The sequence below is a fragment of the Sus scrofa genome, chromosome 17 (genome assembly GCF_000003025.6).
Source record: "Sus scrofa isolate TJ Tabasco breed Duroc chromosome 17, Sscrofa11.1, whole genome shotgun sequence".
Taxonomy (NCBI): domain Eukaryota; kingdom Metazoa; phylum Chordata; class Mammalia; order Artiodactyla; family Suidae; genus Sus; species Sus scrofa.
This window is the reverse complement of record NC_010459.5, coordinates 9,177,664-9,193,921: the sequence shown is the minus strand read 5'-3', so window position 1 is coordinate 9,193,921 and position 16,258 is coordinate 9,177,664. Positions and strand designations below refer to the sequence as shown.

General features: G+C 40.5%; 1 protein-coding gene across 1 annotated transcript in view; it reads right to left on the bottom strand.

The window, feature by feature from the left end:
• Positions 1-15,770, bottom strand: part of LOC100519521 (disintegrin and metalloproteinase domain-containing protein 18) — a 54,996-nt gene extending 39,226 nt beyond the window's left edge. The window contains exons 1-7 of the mRNA XM_021078204.1: positions 15,392-15,770; positions 15,176-15,340; positions 14,753-14,913; positions 6,057-6,112; positions 2,996-3,074; positions 2,563-2,639; positions 1,096-1,273 (exon numbers count right to left, since the gene is read on the bottom strand). Of these exons, the coding sequence (XP_020933863.1) occupies positions 1,096-1,273; positions 2,563-2,639; positions 2,996-3,074; positions 6,057-6,112; positions 14,753-14,913; positions 15,176-15,340; positions 15,392-15,770 (1,095 nt within the window). The remainder of the gene's footprint in view (positions 1-1,095; positions 1,274-2,562; positions 2,640-2,995; positions 3,075-6,056; positions 6,113-14,752; positions 14,914-15,175; positions 15,341-15,391) is intronic.

Genomic DNA, 16,258 nt, shown 5'->3' with positions numbered 1-16,258 from the left:
CCTGCTAGAGTAATCCAGGAGTCCAAGAGAGTGAAGGAAATAGATCAAAGGGCAGAAAGCACATTCAAAGAACTAATGACCAAAAATTTTCCCAATTTGATGAAAAATATTCATTTAAACTTCCAAGAAGCTTAATGAACACCCTGTTGGATAAACTTAGAGTTCCACTCAAAGACACATCATAGAACACTATCACAGGAGTTCCCTAGTGACTCAGTGTGTTAAGGAGCTGGCATTGTCACTGCTGTGGCTTGGGTTACAGCTGTGGCAGTGTGGGTTCAATCCCTGGCCTGGGAACTTCTGCATACCACGGGCACAGCAACCCCCATCCCACATAAGGAAAGAATACCGTTTTAAGGCAAAGACAGTGAATCTTGAAAGAATCAACAAAGGACTTATCATGTACAAGGAATCCTCAATAAGATTAATAATACCTGATTCTGAGCATGAGAATGTGAGAAAAAAGAATGTATACATGTATGTGTAACTGGGTCACCATGCTGTACAGTAGAAAATTGACAGAACACTGTAAACCAGCTATAATGGAAAAAAAAATCATAAAATAAAAAAATAATAATAATATCTGATTCTTCGTCAGAGATCTTGGAGGCCAAAAGACAGCGAACTGAAATACTCAAAGTGATGAAAGAAAAACACCTGCCAACCACAAATTCTGTATTCAGCCTATAAGCAAATTCAGAATGTTTAATAATATAAAATGTCGTAAGTATTTCAGAATGATGTGTCCTACTAGCATGTAAGGCTATACATCAAAATTTTAAAAGAAATTTTGCCAGGGTATTGTTAAGTATTCTTCCTATATTTCTAATTGTATTCAACAATACGCATTTTTGTTTGAATAAAAATGGAAAACTAGACATGTTACATAATGCATCATGCAACAAAAAGCTTGAAATAATCATTGCATATATTCCATATCTTTCAGAGGCAATATGGATGTTTTATTTACCTGTCTAGAAAAACTATTAAATTTCATATTCCTACTCAACAGCTAAGTAGTTCCTTTTCATGACTAACCCAATTCTACAGAAGTAAATTTACAGTATGGCATAGCATCAGAACTGTCTCATTTACCTGTGAGCTTAAATGAATTTTATAAGGCTCATCTTTCTGCAAAACATTGCTGTCATTTTCTGCTAACACTGGTATATCTGGACTGTCGTTTTTCACTTGATAAATTATGTGCTCAAAACTTGCTGAAGAGTCCAGTGGCTCAATTCCATAGCTGATATTTTCAAACTGAAGGAATCCCCTGAATATTTAGAAAACAATTGTATGAAAATCCTGCAAGGGCTCCCATCAGGCCTATAATCTAAAATGTGAGAAATGAGAAATCACAGTAATGCCCATGGTTTCAACCCACTCTCTTTTGCTCCTTTTCTTTAAGCTAGTAACTGAGTAACCATATCTGCCTGACTTTTTCTCACATACAAAAGAACTAAATATACTGAAAAAAGTATTTTGTATTTTCTAGAGAGTCACCACTTTCCATCAAGATGTATTAATTAAGGCCAAGTATCTGCTGGGAACCATGATATTTGCTGAGAACCCCCAAAATAAAAAGTTACTGTTCTTAGAGGTTAGAAAAAGGGAAAATGGATATAGACCACAGAGATCTAATAAGGTTGATGTGTAAGAAAACCACATTCACAGAAGGTCAATTTTCTGAGTTTATGTGAGTTAACTCTGGAAATCAGGTAAGCAAAAGCACAAAAGGAAGCTAGGAAGATTCTTTCTGCTCTGCTCCGGCCCTTCTTCCTCTGATAAACTCACCTCCCTTGATCAATGATGAAATCACTTATCCCTGAGCTTTTGCCTCTGAGGTACATTTTCTTTCTTGTAACGGCTGCACCTGTGGCATATGGAAGTTCTTGGGCCAGGGATCCAAGTGGAGCTGCAGCTGCTGGCCTATACCACAGCCACAGCGACACTAGATCTGAGCCACATCTGGGACCTACGCCACAGTTTGTGGCAATGCCAGATCCTTAATCCACTGAGCTAGGCCAGGGATCAAACCCGCATCCTCACTGACACTATGTCAGGTTCTTAAGCCGAAACTGGAACCCCGCCCCTGAGGTATATTCTTAATTAGGTGTTTTAAATCTGATATTAACTTCACCTAAACTGAAAGTATACAATATTACGTGCTTATTTAAGGAACCAATTAATGTCATTTTCTATAACTATTCGAGACAACTGATAGAAAATACAACAATAGTGCTTAGGGAGATGTTATAAAGGATTTGAGGTTCTTTTCTCTTCAGTTTGTTTTCATTTTTGTGTTTTAAACTAAGCGTCTCTCCTTCTGCTCAGTAACTTGAAAACATCCCCAGTGAGGATTCTCTGGAGTGATTTCACTTGAATGGGCGCTACTAAGGTCCATTTAAGAATATTAGTCTGAAAAAGTAAGGCCATCCAGAAGAAAATGTTCAGATGTGAATTCTCCTTACATATCTCAGATCTGTGTCTTGCAGCCACTAAGTTTCATTTTAAAGTATCGCCTAAGTTTTCATATATAAATATCCTCTCAAATGCTATTACCTGAGCCCAGAACAGATGCTGAGAGTCACGGCTGAATTTGGAAAATCTGCAACATATCCTTGGTAATGGCAATGCATCTGAAACACAGGCCAGGAAGGCAAATAAATGAATTGTTTATATATAAAAACATATTGGAAAATATGATAGCATATCAAAAACATTAATACAGTTGAAAGTAAAATGGTGTATCATATAGATTATTACAATTGATTTTCAAGGAAAATATGTATTGGACAACTCTCCTTGCTTTGTACTACCTAGGTTCCCATGAGTGTTCTCTAGGTCTGCATGTCACTTCTATCCTATATGCAATAGGGAATTAAATATTTGTATTAAACTGCCAACATGGAACAAACATATCCCAAAGGTAATAATGTGTATACTTCAACAAAGAAACATGTGACAATAAATATCTAAGACATCCAAGTCTTACCATGAAATATGAAGGCTCTGAATGAAAAGATCCATTTTTGTTCCGTGTATAAACCAAAAAGTTCTGGGCTAAGAATGGGCTAAGAAAAATCAAAATGAAAAATAATTGAGTCATGAAGTTATTTTGAATATAAACATTCCAATACTAAAAAGTAAAACATATAAGATTCATACAGTAAGATTCTTTAATTAATTTTAGTATGTCATACCAGTGTAAATTCATAGAACTGGTGTATCAGAGAGTTTAGGCTTTGTTAATACTGGAATAGACTCTGAATCCTTGGTATCAGCTATTTTGGTGTGTGCCTGTGTATGTCTTCATTCAGCAATATTTACTGAGCACCATCTATCTGACGGATCCTCTTGTAGGCACTGGGATACAGCATGAAAGTGAGAGACCCCTACTGCTAGGACATTAGATGACAATAAATAAGGCCCAGGGTGGGAGAGGTTGGTTGCAAAACATAGCTAGGATGGCATGGAAAGGCTCACTGAATTCTTAGAGACCTGAAAACAAGCCATGAGGATTTGTAAAGAAATGCTATTCCAGACAGGGCAAGGATTATATGCAAATTCCCTGAGGCAGAAACATAGTTTGTGTGTAGCAAGAACAACCATCAGGGGGCGAAGAACCCAGGATGAAGTATGGAGTCAAGACAAGAGATGAGAGAGACAATGCCACAAAGAGGAGAAGCCATTAAGAGATTCTGAGCAGATAGAGGACAGGATCAACCAACATTTTGTGTGTGTGTGTGTCTTTTTGCCTTTTTCTAGGGCCGCTCCCGTGGCATATGGAGGTTCCCAGGCTAGGGGTCTAATTGGAGCTGTAGCCACCGGCCTACGCCAGAGCCACAGCAATGCGGGATCTGAGCCGCGTCTGCAACCTACACCACAGCTCAGGGCAATGCCAGATCCTTAACCCACTGAGCAAGGCCAGGGATCGAACCCGCAACCTCTTGGTTTCTAGTCGGATTCGTTAACCACTGAGCCATGACAGAAACTCCCAGACCAACATTTTAATAGAATAGGACTGAATGCTTTGCTGAGAGTCATCTGCCAAATAAATGAGCAGACACAGACAGATGAACTAGCTCTGACAGTCATCCGGGTGGGACGTGATGGTGACTTGACTTGAACTAGCAGTGGTGGAGGTTCAATTCTGAATGCATTGTGAAGGTAGATCACATGGGATTTAATAATCCAGTGGATGTGAAGGAAAACAAACAAAAAGATGTCAAAAATGATCCTAACCTTTTGTTCTGAGAAACTGGAAGAGGAGAAGTGCCACTCACTAACATAACTGTGGCAGTGGCTACTTTTGGAAAAGGATCAGAAGCACATTTTAGACACATTAAAGATGAGAATTCTAGGAAAAACTTGGTTAGCAAATACAAAGTCAAATAAGCGAAATAAATGAATATGGTGTTCACTGGAGAGGAATATAGATCGAAGTTTAGGAGAAGTCAGTACATAAATGGTATTAGAGCCATAGAAGTAGATTATCGGGTATAGCTAGGAAAAAAGAAACAAAACAAAACAAAACAAAATAGCACTCTGGAGGAAGTTCCCATTGTGGCTCAGAGGGATAAGGACTCGACGTTGTCTTTGTAAGGATACGGGTTCAATCCCTGGCCAAGCTCAGTGGGTTATGGATCTGGTGTTGCCGCAAGCCTCCGCATAGGTCACAGATGCGGCTCAGACCCAGTGTTGCCATGGCTGTGGCTGCGGCCTCAGCTGCAGCTTGGATTCGACCACTAGCCTGGGAACTTCCATATGCCACAGCTGTGGCCATAAAAAAGAAAAAAATATATAGATTGGTTGTTGCCCACACTGGTGGGTGATAACAGGAATTAATGCAAAATGGCATGATGGATCTTATGTGAAGAATTAAATGTTTTAAAATTTAAATTAATTTGCAGTGGGTTAAGAATCTGACTGCCATGGCTCAGGTCCCCTTGGAGGCTTGAGTTCAATCCCTGGCCTGGAGCAGTGGCTTAAAGGATCCGATGTTGACAGAGCTGCAGCATAGGTCATAGCTGTGGCTCAGATTTAATCCCTAGCCTGAGAACACATGCTGTGGTTCAGCCATTAAAAAAAAAAAAGATTTATGCCTGGAGTTCACTTGTGGCCCAGTGGGTTAAGGATCTGGCATTGTCACTGCTGTGATACACAGTCTATCTTCCACATGTTATGGGAGCAGCCAAAAAGAAAAAAGAAAGAAAAGCATGTTATTAAAAAATCTGGTTTATGGTTGATAATTGTAATACTGAGTTAAAGTTATTAAAATTATTGAATTTATATTTAAGAGAATAAATTCTCTTCAGAATTTATGTATATACATACACATTATATATGTATACATACAATTTTATATATACATATAATATACCAAATAAAGTTTTTAAAATAATTATATATACAATTAATACCTCCATATAAAAATATGCCACTAGTTGAATTTTCCACCAGTAGCCACAGGATGTGTACATATGTTCAATTTCTTTTTTTTTTTTTTTTGTCTTTTTGCCATTTCTAGGGCCGCTCCCGTGGCATATGGAGGTTCCCAGGCTAGGGGTCTAATTGGAGCTCTAGCCGCAGGCCTACACCACAGCCACAGCAACTCAGGATCCAAGATGTGTCTGCAACCTACACCACAGCTCACAGCAATGCCAGATCCCCAACCCACTGAGCAAGGCTAGGGATCGAACCCGGCAACCTCATGGTTCCTAGTCGGATTCGCTAACCACTGCACCACGACAGGAACTCCCATGTGTTCAATTTCATATTGGATATACCTGATACACAACTTGCAGTTCTTGGGTTCAATGGCTTTATACTCAAAGACTTAATTACACATAGCTTATTTCTTCATTTGAAGATAATAAGCTGGAAAATAAAAATACAAAATTCTAATAGAACTGATACTTAAGACCTAATGAATTCTAAACTGAAAAATTGACTAATTAAATAGCCTACATTTTGCTTCATTCTTGAACTTAAATAGTGTACAAAAACATTGAAAAAGCAAATTCTAAGCTTTAAGGGAAAAAATCATATCTTACTGTTTTCTGAGATGCAGAGTATATGGTTTTCTATCAATGGTAATGATATAAGTCACCTAAAATAAACAAAGATGATTTAGTAAATAAAAAATATATGAAGTAAAAGAGCATTTTTTTTCCACTCAAATAAAAAAAGGACTCACCCAAATCCATTTAATTTAAATAAGAAGTTAAATAAATTTTTGGAATTTATTGTTCTGAATAGTAAGAATTAAACATTTTTCTATTTAAATTCAGGATGAAGATGATGAATTTAGTGTAGGGATGACTTTAAAAATATTAAGTTAAAAACTATATTTTGAAAAAAATATAATTTTACCATTTATTAATACTATATTTTAATTGTTTATATTTACAAAAACATATTTGTAGTAGTCAAAATTCATGAGGTACCTAAGAAAGACAGCATGACATTGGCAAAAAAATAGAAACAATGACCAATGAAACATAAATGAGAGCACAGAAACAGACTCACGAAAATATAATCACTTGATTTTTTTTCCAAGGTGCAAATGTAGAAATGATAGAGTTCCTATTGTGGCTCAGTGGGAATGAGTATCCAGGGGGATGCAGGTTCAATCCCTGGCCCTGGTCAGTGGGTTAAAGGATCCAGCGTTGCTGTGAGCTGTGGTGCAGGACGCAGATTGGGCTCAGATCTGGCATTGCTGTGACTGTGGTTGTGGCTGGCAGCTGCAGCTCCTACCTAGCCAGCTCAGCCCCTAGTCTGGGAACTTCCATATGCCATGGGTGTGACCCTAATTTAAAAAAAAAAGAAAAGAAAAAAAAAGGTAAAAGAAAAACTGGGTGTCCATATGCAAAATGATGAAACTCGACACAGACCTCACACCTTATACAAACATTAACTGATAAAGCAGCAAAGATCTAAATGTAAAATGCAAAAGTGTAAAACTTCTAGAATAAGACATAGGAGGAAACCTATGTGAACTTAATGTTGCTGATAAGTTTTTGGATATGACATAAAAATTACAACCCATCCCCAGAAGAAAAATAATACATTGCACTTCAATTAAAAATCTTTTGTTCTAAGAAAGGCAAAGTTAAAACAATGAAAAAAAAAAGCTATAGAGTGAAAAAAAATGTTTGTAAGTTGCATATTTGGTAAGACACTTGTATCCCAAATCTACAAAGAACTTGTAAACATCAACAGGGAAACAAACAATTGTAAAATGAGCAAGAGATCTGAACAGACATCTTACCAAGGAAGAGGTACAGATGAAAAATAAGTATATGAAAAACGCTCAACATTATTTGTTATAAGGGAAGTGCAAATTAAAGCCTCATAAGATATTAATATATATGTAATGAAATGGCTAAAATTAAAAACCCTCACAATACCCAGTGCTGGTAAGGATGTGGAGCCACAGGACCAACCACTCATTCATTGCCAGTGGGAATGCAAAATATACAACCGTCTTGGAAGACAACTTGATGATTCTTATAAAGCTAAACATAATCTTCACTTGCAAGTCAACAGGCATTCTACTGGGTATATTATCCAACTGATTTGAAAACTTACGTCTACAAAAACCTGCCTGTGAATGTTAATAGAAGCGTTATTCATAACAGCCGCATGAACCTCAGGAAGAAGAAAGTGAACTGAGAGGAAGAAGCATGTGACGAAGTGGTGATAGCCAGTGATTCCTGTTCCTTCCCTGCTGTATCAGAAACACTGGGACTTATGCACCCTTCAGCTGCCAACAACTGGAAAACTAGACACAGTGAATGAAACAACACTTGTACAGATTAGATAATGGGCAAACAGGCGGTACAAGATTGTGATCACAGAGAGAAGAGATGAAGATGAGGTGTGTACTATAACTGTCCTGGACTCCTGTCTCCACAGACCTAGACTGTCCTGAAGAGGAGGGCTTCTTCTGGATTCTAAGGAATACTAAGTCTCACATGCAGAGAGCAGAATTTTATGAGGATGAGGCTATGAGTTTTCTATTGCTGCATAACAAATGATCACATATCCAGCGGCTTAACACCACACATGTTTACAATCTTGCAATTTCCATGGTTCGGGAGTCCATGCTGGGTTCTCTGCTGCTGGGTCTCACAAAGCTGTAATCAATATACCAACTAGACGATATTCCCACCTGGAGCCTCAGATGGAGACTAATCGGTGTCCAAGTTCAGTCAAGCTGTCAACAGAGTTCATGTCGTTGCGAGTATCAGACTGAGAGATTAACTAGAGGTCACGTCCAGTAACTTGCCTCATGGCTGCTTCTATGGGCAGTACCAGTGTGGCAGATTTGCTTTTACAAGATCATCAGGGGAAAAAAAGAAAACCTTGGAAGTTCCATAGCGGCGTAGTGGGTTAAGGATCCAATGTTGTCACCGCAGCAGTTTGAGTCACTGTTGTGGCTCGGGTTAGATGCCTGGCCTGGGAACTTCCACAAGACACAGGCATGGCCAAAAGAACAAAAACAAAAACAAAACAAACAAAACAAACAAACCAACAAACAGAAAGATCATCGGGAGTGTGAGAGAGTGTCTAGCAAAAGAGTTTTTTAGAATAGAACAAAATAGGTGTGAAATCCAACCTTTGTCATACAATGTAATATGATCCACAGAGTTACATCCATCACCTGTGTGTTGGAAGGAAGTCACAGGTCTTTCCCACAGTCATAGGCGGAGCTTATTCAATGGCAGGAATACCAGAATGTAGACATCGCTTGGTTAATTTAGGGCCTGTCCAACACCATGGGCAAAGAACCACTGGGAAGGAGAGGGATAAAACCCACAACCTACCTGGTGCTGAGAGATAGTCAAGGGATGATAAACCAGAGGAAAAAATGTCACGGAATGGGCATTGCCATTCAGTAGAGATGACAGAAAGATCAAATTTTAGTGTTAAGGAAAAACTGACTTCGTTTTTTGGCTTTTTGGTTTTTGTTTGTTTGTTTGTTTGTTTTTGCCAAACAGCAGGATCTTATTCCTCATCCATTCCAAAGGCAATAGTTTGCATCTATTAACCCCGGATTCCCAGTCCATCCCACTCCCTCCCCCTCCCCCTTGGCAACCACAAGTCTGTTAAGACAAACTAACTTTGAAATAAGGGCTACACTTGCAAACTACAAACCAGCATGAAATTGTCAATCTGATGTATAAGTAACTTAATCTCCTGCCAAAACAAAGTATATAACACAGGTTAAAGGTAAACCACATAGAACAATCAGTGAAATACAATTAGCAAGGCTAATCCAATCAAAAATAAATGTACTTGGGGAGGTGAAATCAGCATGACAGCAGGAGAACAGGCTCTTGAATTATCTTCTTCCACAGACAGCCAAATACACCGCTTCCCAAGGATCAATTTCCTCGGAGAGACATCCAGAAAGTAGTAGAGTGACTCCTAAATGCTGGGTGACTGTGGAAACACCCACTTTGAAAATGGGTAGAAGAGGCTGATAGGCACATTTACCATAAATCCCACTTCCCACAAAGTGCCTTAGCATCAGGAGGGAACCCAGAACTCTCAGGGTTTCCCTCGGAACCCAAAGGTTTGGACCACTCATCCAGCAGCACCCAAGGGACGGGCTTGCAAGTCACCTAGTTCAGAGAGCCATTGGGCCTTGTCATCAGAGGCCCATTAAAGGAGGAATCAGAAGTTCCCATCATGGCACAGTAGTTAGCAAATCCGATTAGGAACCATGAGGCTGGGGGTTCAATCCCTGGATGTATTCAGTAGGTTAAGGATTCGGCATTGCTGTGGCTGTGGTGTAGGCCGGCCTCTACAGCTCCAATTCGACCCTTTGCCTGGGAACCTCCATATGCCACGGGAAGCGGCCCTAGAAAAGGCAAAAAGACAAAAAAAAAAAAGAGGAATCAGTTCCACCCACCCTCACCTCCACCCCCACCCAACCCCCACAAATCTATACCTGCAACATATGGAAGTTCCTGGGCTAGGGGTCCAATCAGAGCTGCAGCTGCCAGCCTATACCACAGCTCACAACAATACAGGATCCTTAACCCCCTGAGCAAGGCCAGGGATCCAACCCAAATCTTCATGGGTACTAGTCGGATTCTTAACCCATGGGAACTCCCAAGGAAGCAATTCTGACATGTATGGTTGAGCCCTTCCCATGGTCCCCCTCCCACCCAGGGGGCATCAAAGAGGAAACTGGCAAAAGCCCCCAAGCTCTCCTTTCTGGAAGGAGTTTGCCTCACACTTTCCCAGTTGCTGTTGGAGGGTCCTGCTTCTAATGCGACCACGGGTGGATGCTGATAGGGATTTTCCAGCCCCTGAAAGGGCCGCAGGGCATTTGCCCTGACTACTGCTCATGCCTCACTCCAACAACATTGATAAGTCTCCAGTTTCTTCCTGATGGGTAGTTTGTCTACACACCTAGAATCTCAACTTTTTAAAATTGAAGTTTATTGATGTACAATATAATCTGTTACAAGTGTACCATATAGTGATGAACAATCTTTAAAGGTAATACTTCATTTATGGTTATTACAAAGTATTGGCTATAGGAGTTCCTGTCGTGATGCAGCAGAATCCAACTACAAACGATGAGGTTTCAGGTTCGATCTCTGGCCTCGCTCAGTGGGTTAAGGATCTGGTGTGGCCATGAGCTGTGGTGTAGGTGGCAGACGTGGCTCAGATGCCACGTTGCTGTGGCTGTGGTGTAGGCCGGCAGCTACAGCTCCGATTAGACCCCTAGCCTGGGAAGCTCCATATGCTACAGTGTAGCCCTAAAAAGAAAAAAAAAAAAAAAATTATTGGCTATAGAACTTCAATTTTTGCTGTTGTTGTTGTTTTTTTTAAACTATGCCCATTGCATGTGGAAGTTCCCAGGCCAGGAATCTAAACTGCACCACAGCAGCAACCCAAGTCACAGCAGTGACAATGCCAGATCCTTAACCAGCTGAGCCACAACAGAATTCCCTAGAACCTCCACTTTTAAGGCTGCCACCTGAGGGTTTGGACCCCACATCATCTGGCTCTGAGATCTGACAGGTCTCAGCATTCACAAATTCCCCAGATTCCTCTTCAGTTAAGAGAAGAGTTTTGGGGTTTTGGGGGTGTTTTTTTGTTTGTTTGTTTGTCTTTTTTGCCATATCTTAGGCCGCTCCCGTGGCATATGGAGGTTCCCAGGCTAGGGGTCTAATTGGAGCTGTAGCCGCCGGCCTACACCAGAGCCACAGCAATGCAGGATCCTTAACCCACTGAGCAAGGCCAGGGATCGAACTCGAAACCTTGTGGTTCCTACTTGGACTCGTTAACCACTGAGCCACGACGGGAACTCCCAAGAGAAGAGTTTTTTTATATGGATGTGTGAGCACTTCCCAGGACTCTCTCCCTCGGCTCAGAGCAGAGGGAACAGGAGGAAACACCAGGCTCCCCATTTCTCCCTGGAAAGGGCTTGAGTGCAAACTTCCCAGCTGCTTGCTCCCTCAGGACTGAGCTTCTAAACAGCCTGCCTCTGGGAACAAACAGGGTTCATAATAAGTAGTCATCTGGGGACTTGAACAGATGTGAAGAAATTCTTTGTGTGCATCTTTCTCTGAATCATCCCAACTATAAAAAAAAATTAGGAGTTTCTGTCATGACTCCGGGGAAAGGAATCTGACTAGCATTCATGAGGACACAGGTTCGATCCCTGGCCTCACTCAGTGGGTTAAGGATCCGGCATTACCATGAACTGTGGTGTAGGTCACAGACACGGCTCAGATCCTGTGTTGCTGTGGCTGTGGTGTAGGCCAGCCGCTACAGCTCCAAATCAACCCCTAGCCTGGGAAACTCCATATGCCCCGGGTGCAGCCCTAAAAAGATTAAAAGAAAAAAAAAAAAAAAAGAAACTAATTCTTTAGATTTTTCTTGAGTGGAATTTGTCCATACCTCTAGTTCCCCTGCTGTCTGGCCAGCAGGTCACCTAACTTGGGAGCTAATGGGACCTAGCACCCACAAGGTCCCCCGGAGCAGAGAGCTCAAAAGAGGCAGAAGAAATCCAACTGTCTCTGTTTGCAGATGACATGATCTCATACACCAAAAACCCTAAAGATTGCACCAAAAATCTGTTAGCACTAATACATGAATGACGAAAAGGTTTAAGACACAAGATCTAAATACAAAAATAGTAACAACAAACTACTAGAAAGAAACGTAAGAAAACAATCCCATTTACAACAACATCAAAAGGATAAAACATTTAAGAATACATTTAACCGAAAAATGCATACACTGGAAACTAAAAAACAATCATGAATAAAATTAGAGAAGGCACAGATAAACAGATATTCTGTGTATATGGATTGAAGGATTAATATTTTAAAATTTTCAATACTCCTCAAAGTGATCTACAGCATCCATGCAATCCGTATCATAATTCCAATGCCACGTTTCAGAGGAATAGAGAAAATAATCCTAAAATGTGTATGGAACCACAAAAGAGCTTTAGTAGCTAAAAGAGTCTGAAAAAAAAAAAAAAAAGCAAAGCCAGAGACATCACATTTCATGATTCCAAACAATATTACAAGGCTGCAGTGATAAAACAATATCTTACTGACATAAAAACAGACACACAGATGAATGGCACATAACATAACTTTACAACCTAAAACAACTAGACAAAGAACAAACAAAACCCAAAATTAGGAAAAGGAAAGCATTCATAAAGATCAGAGCCGAAATAAATGAAATAGACCAAAAAAAAGAAAGAAAAGAAAGATCAATGAAACTAAAAGCTGGTCCTTTGAAAAGATAAAATCGATAAATCTTTAGCCAGACTTATCAAGAAAAAAACAGAGGGAGGCTCAGTGGTAACAAGTCATGAGGACGCAGGTTCCACAACTGGCCTCATTCAGTGGGTTAAGGATCTGGCATTGCCGTAGGCTACGGTGTAGGTCACAGACATGGCTCAGATCCCGAATTGCTGTGGCTGTGGGTGTAGGCCTGGCAGCTACAGCTCCAATTCGATCACTAGCCTGGGAACCTCCATATGCTGTGTGTGTGGCTCTAAAAAAAAAAGTAAAAAGACAAAAGAAAAAAAAGGAGAAGGCTCAAAGCAATGAAATCAGAAATTACAACTGACACCACAGAAATATAAGGGATCATAAGAGGCTACTATAAGCAACAACATGCCAGTAAAATGGACAAACTAGAAGAAATGGACAAATTCTTAGGAAGGTACAATCCCCCAAGACTGAACCAGGAAGCAATAGAAACTATGAACAGACCAATGACCAGTAAAGAAATATATAGAGATTTCAAAACATGTAGGTGAGTACTGCACCCTCATGTTCTGCACAGTTGCTACAGTCTTTGTGATGAGGAATCAGAAATAGACAACCTGAAGTTTGAAGTGATCATGCAAATATAACATATATACAAACAGCAGCAAATCAGAAAAAAAGAAGCTTTCATGTATACAATTCGACTTGACAGATGGTAGTTTACTTATAATGGACTCCATGTTCTGAAAATTTTAACTTTGATTCCCTTGACATATGTAATCCTCTTTCTCAGAGATACAGATCACATTTCAAAAGGCTGATGTGAGAATTAAATGAGATTAGTATATGCAAATGCAGCTTCTCTGAAGGAAATTATTTTATTGTGATTTTCTAGTGCAATCTCACATACATGTAATTTTTATAATTACTCAGTAGTAGGACATAATTATGATGGTTTCATTACTGCATGTCACACTAGAGTTAATGAATTCTTTTTTTTTTTTTTTTTTTTTGGCTTTTTAGGGCCCCACCCACGGCATATGGAGGTTCCCAGGCTAGGGGTCTAATCGGAGCTGTAGCTGCCGGCCTACACCACAGCCACAGCCATGCCAAATCTGAGCTGTGTCTGCAACCTATACCATAGCTCACGGCAATGCTAGATTCTTAACCCACTGAGCAAGGCCAGGGATCGAACCTTCAGTCCTCATCAATGCCAGTCAGATTTGTTTCCACTGAGCCACGATGGGAACTCAATTTTTTTTTTTTTACTTACAGTTATTTCAAAAATTGTTCCTTCAACCTGAAAAAACTTTCTCAGGCTTTCTGTATATTGACTGCAGCAGTTTAACCACATGAAAATCTAAACCCCTGGATTGTGACTTCTGGTTTGTAATATAAAACATTGTAACTATGCCAATTTGGGGTATTTTAATCAAGCAAATATTCAAGATGGAGTGTCTTCAATGTAATCAGTTTTTAATAGCAGTACATATTTTTCAACTTCTTTTTCCAGCTAATATTTATTTATTGAAAATGTTTTCATCATAGGCAAATGTGACATGTTTACTTTTCCTTTTCTTTTTTTCTTTGGCCATTACTTCTATAGAGTCTGATGCTTCTGGGTCAGAATTTGCGGGTCAAAATCTTGCTCAAGACCATCTTCTCTGTCACGTTAGCAGTGGCCATTAACAAATTTTAAAATAATTCTTTATGAAATTTTTATAAATTTCAGTCTGGACCATTGCTATAGTTATTTAATACTGATTTTTTTTCTACCAATATGATTCCAGAAAAATTTTTAACACTTCCTAAAACTTGTGAACGAGCTTGTTAGAAGAGACACAGAGATGGCAAGAAGGATGCAGGAGTTAGCAGTGACAACATCACGCTTTGCAAGTCAATACCAATCAGGATGATCTGATTCGGTACTAAGGTACATAAAAATAGTTTTAAAATTTTAAATTATAAAACCAATATTCTCAATTATTTACCTGCGTCTCTGAATCTTCACTCTCTCTTGATCTTATCTTCTGTGGAACTGTGACCTGCAGGAATATTCCCTCAGAATCTACAGCAAGAAAATAGGATTTTTTTGCAACAACAGCCCCCTTAGTCAAAAGCAGGGATTCTGAAGGCTTGAGTCCATCATGGGGTCAAAATTGTAAGCCAACTTATTTACATGTGTCGACCTCCTTGGTCCAAGAGATTTTTGCAGCGGCACACTGAAAATGGCTCAGATACAAACTAATGAACAATAATGACACATTGCAGTTCTTAGCGGGCTACCCTGTTTGTTTCCACACTGCGGCCCGTTTTCTTCGGCTCTTTGAAGAATAAGTCCAGGGCGTTACCAAACCTCTTATACCCTCTCGTCACAGAGTGGGTGACCTAGAAAGACCCTCGGCTGCTGAGACCTGGACCCTCGATTCGGAGATTGGATGCCTTCGCTAACATCATCCTCCGCTGCTCTAGGAGGGGGGCGGGGGGAAGACCCGGAGGACGGCACCAGCAAGGAGTCCCAAAGGGGGCGCTCTGGGTCCCTGAACCACAGGAAACTACTCCCCAGGAAGAGCCCAGCGCTGCTCAGAGAGCAAAAGAGGGAAAGGAGGTCGAGTCTCCCTGGGTCTTACCCAGGCGAGCTTGCAGCCCTCCAAACGCAGCGAGAAGTGCAAGGAGAAGCAACATGGCTGGACGGGGCGCAGGATGCACGGCCAAGGCCAGAGACCGTTGGGCCTTCCTAGGCTCGCGGGCCGGAGACTCGGGAGTCCAGTGTTGCCCCGGGCATGGGGCTGAGGACTGCGCTTGCCTTCGGCCCGGTGCTGCTCCCCCTTGGGATTCAGAAGGGCTGGACATTCTGCGCTGGGAGAAGAAACAGCAGACAAAAGCATGAGTGTCAGTGCACCGCTGGTTTCCAGAAACTAAGATCACATCCTTTAAATCCTGCAGTGCTGACAAGGGCAGATAAGCCAGATTTGCCTCTCTGGTGCAGTTCCTGGTCACTTCATCCATGTTATGGTTTTCTGATATGTTTCACTTTCCTGTGGTGGAGAGAGAGGAAAATATAAATATAAAAGGCTTTTACAAGAAATTGGCTAAATTGTTTGCTGCTGTCTTAAAAATCCCGTTTGTCAAACCTTTGCAAAAAAGGAAAAACCAAGGTACTGAACTTGATGCTTGAGAAGGCAAGAAAAAAGCACTCTCCTTCAACCGTGTGCCTACTTTTACAATGTGAGGTTATAACCTGTTGAGGAAAGGAAAAAGAAACTTTAAAATGGAAGCTAAGTATATTTTTGTTAACAGCTGCTGCTAGAATTATAGAAAGGAAGCTGTTGAACTGAGAAGGCCAGCAAGACAAACTGGGAGAGGAACAGAGAAACTGCTGCAGAAAAAAGAACATGAAATTGTCTTTGACACTTCTGACAAATATCTGAGGCTGCACGTGGTCAAAATCTAACTTAACTTCTGCCTGCCACCCACCCAAACCTTCCTTTATCCCA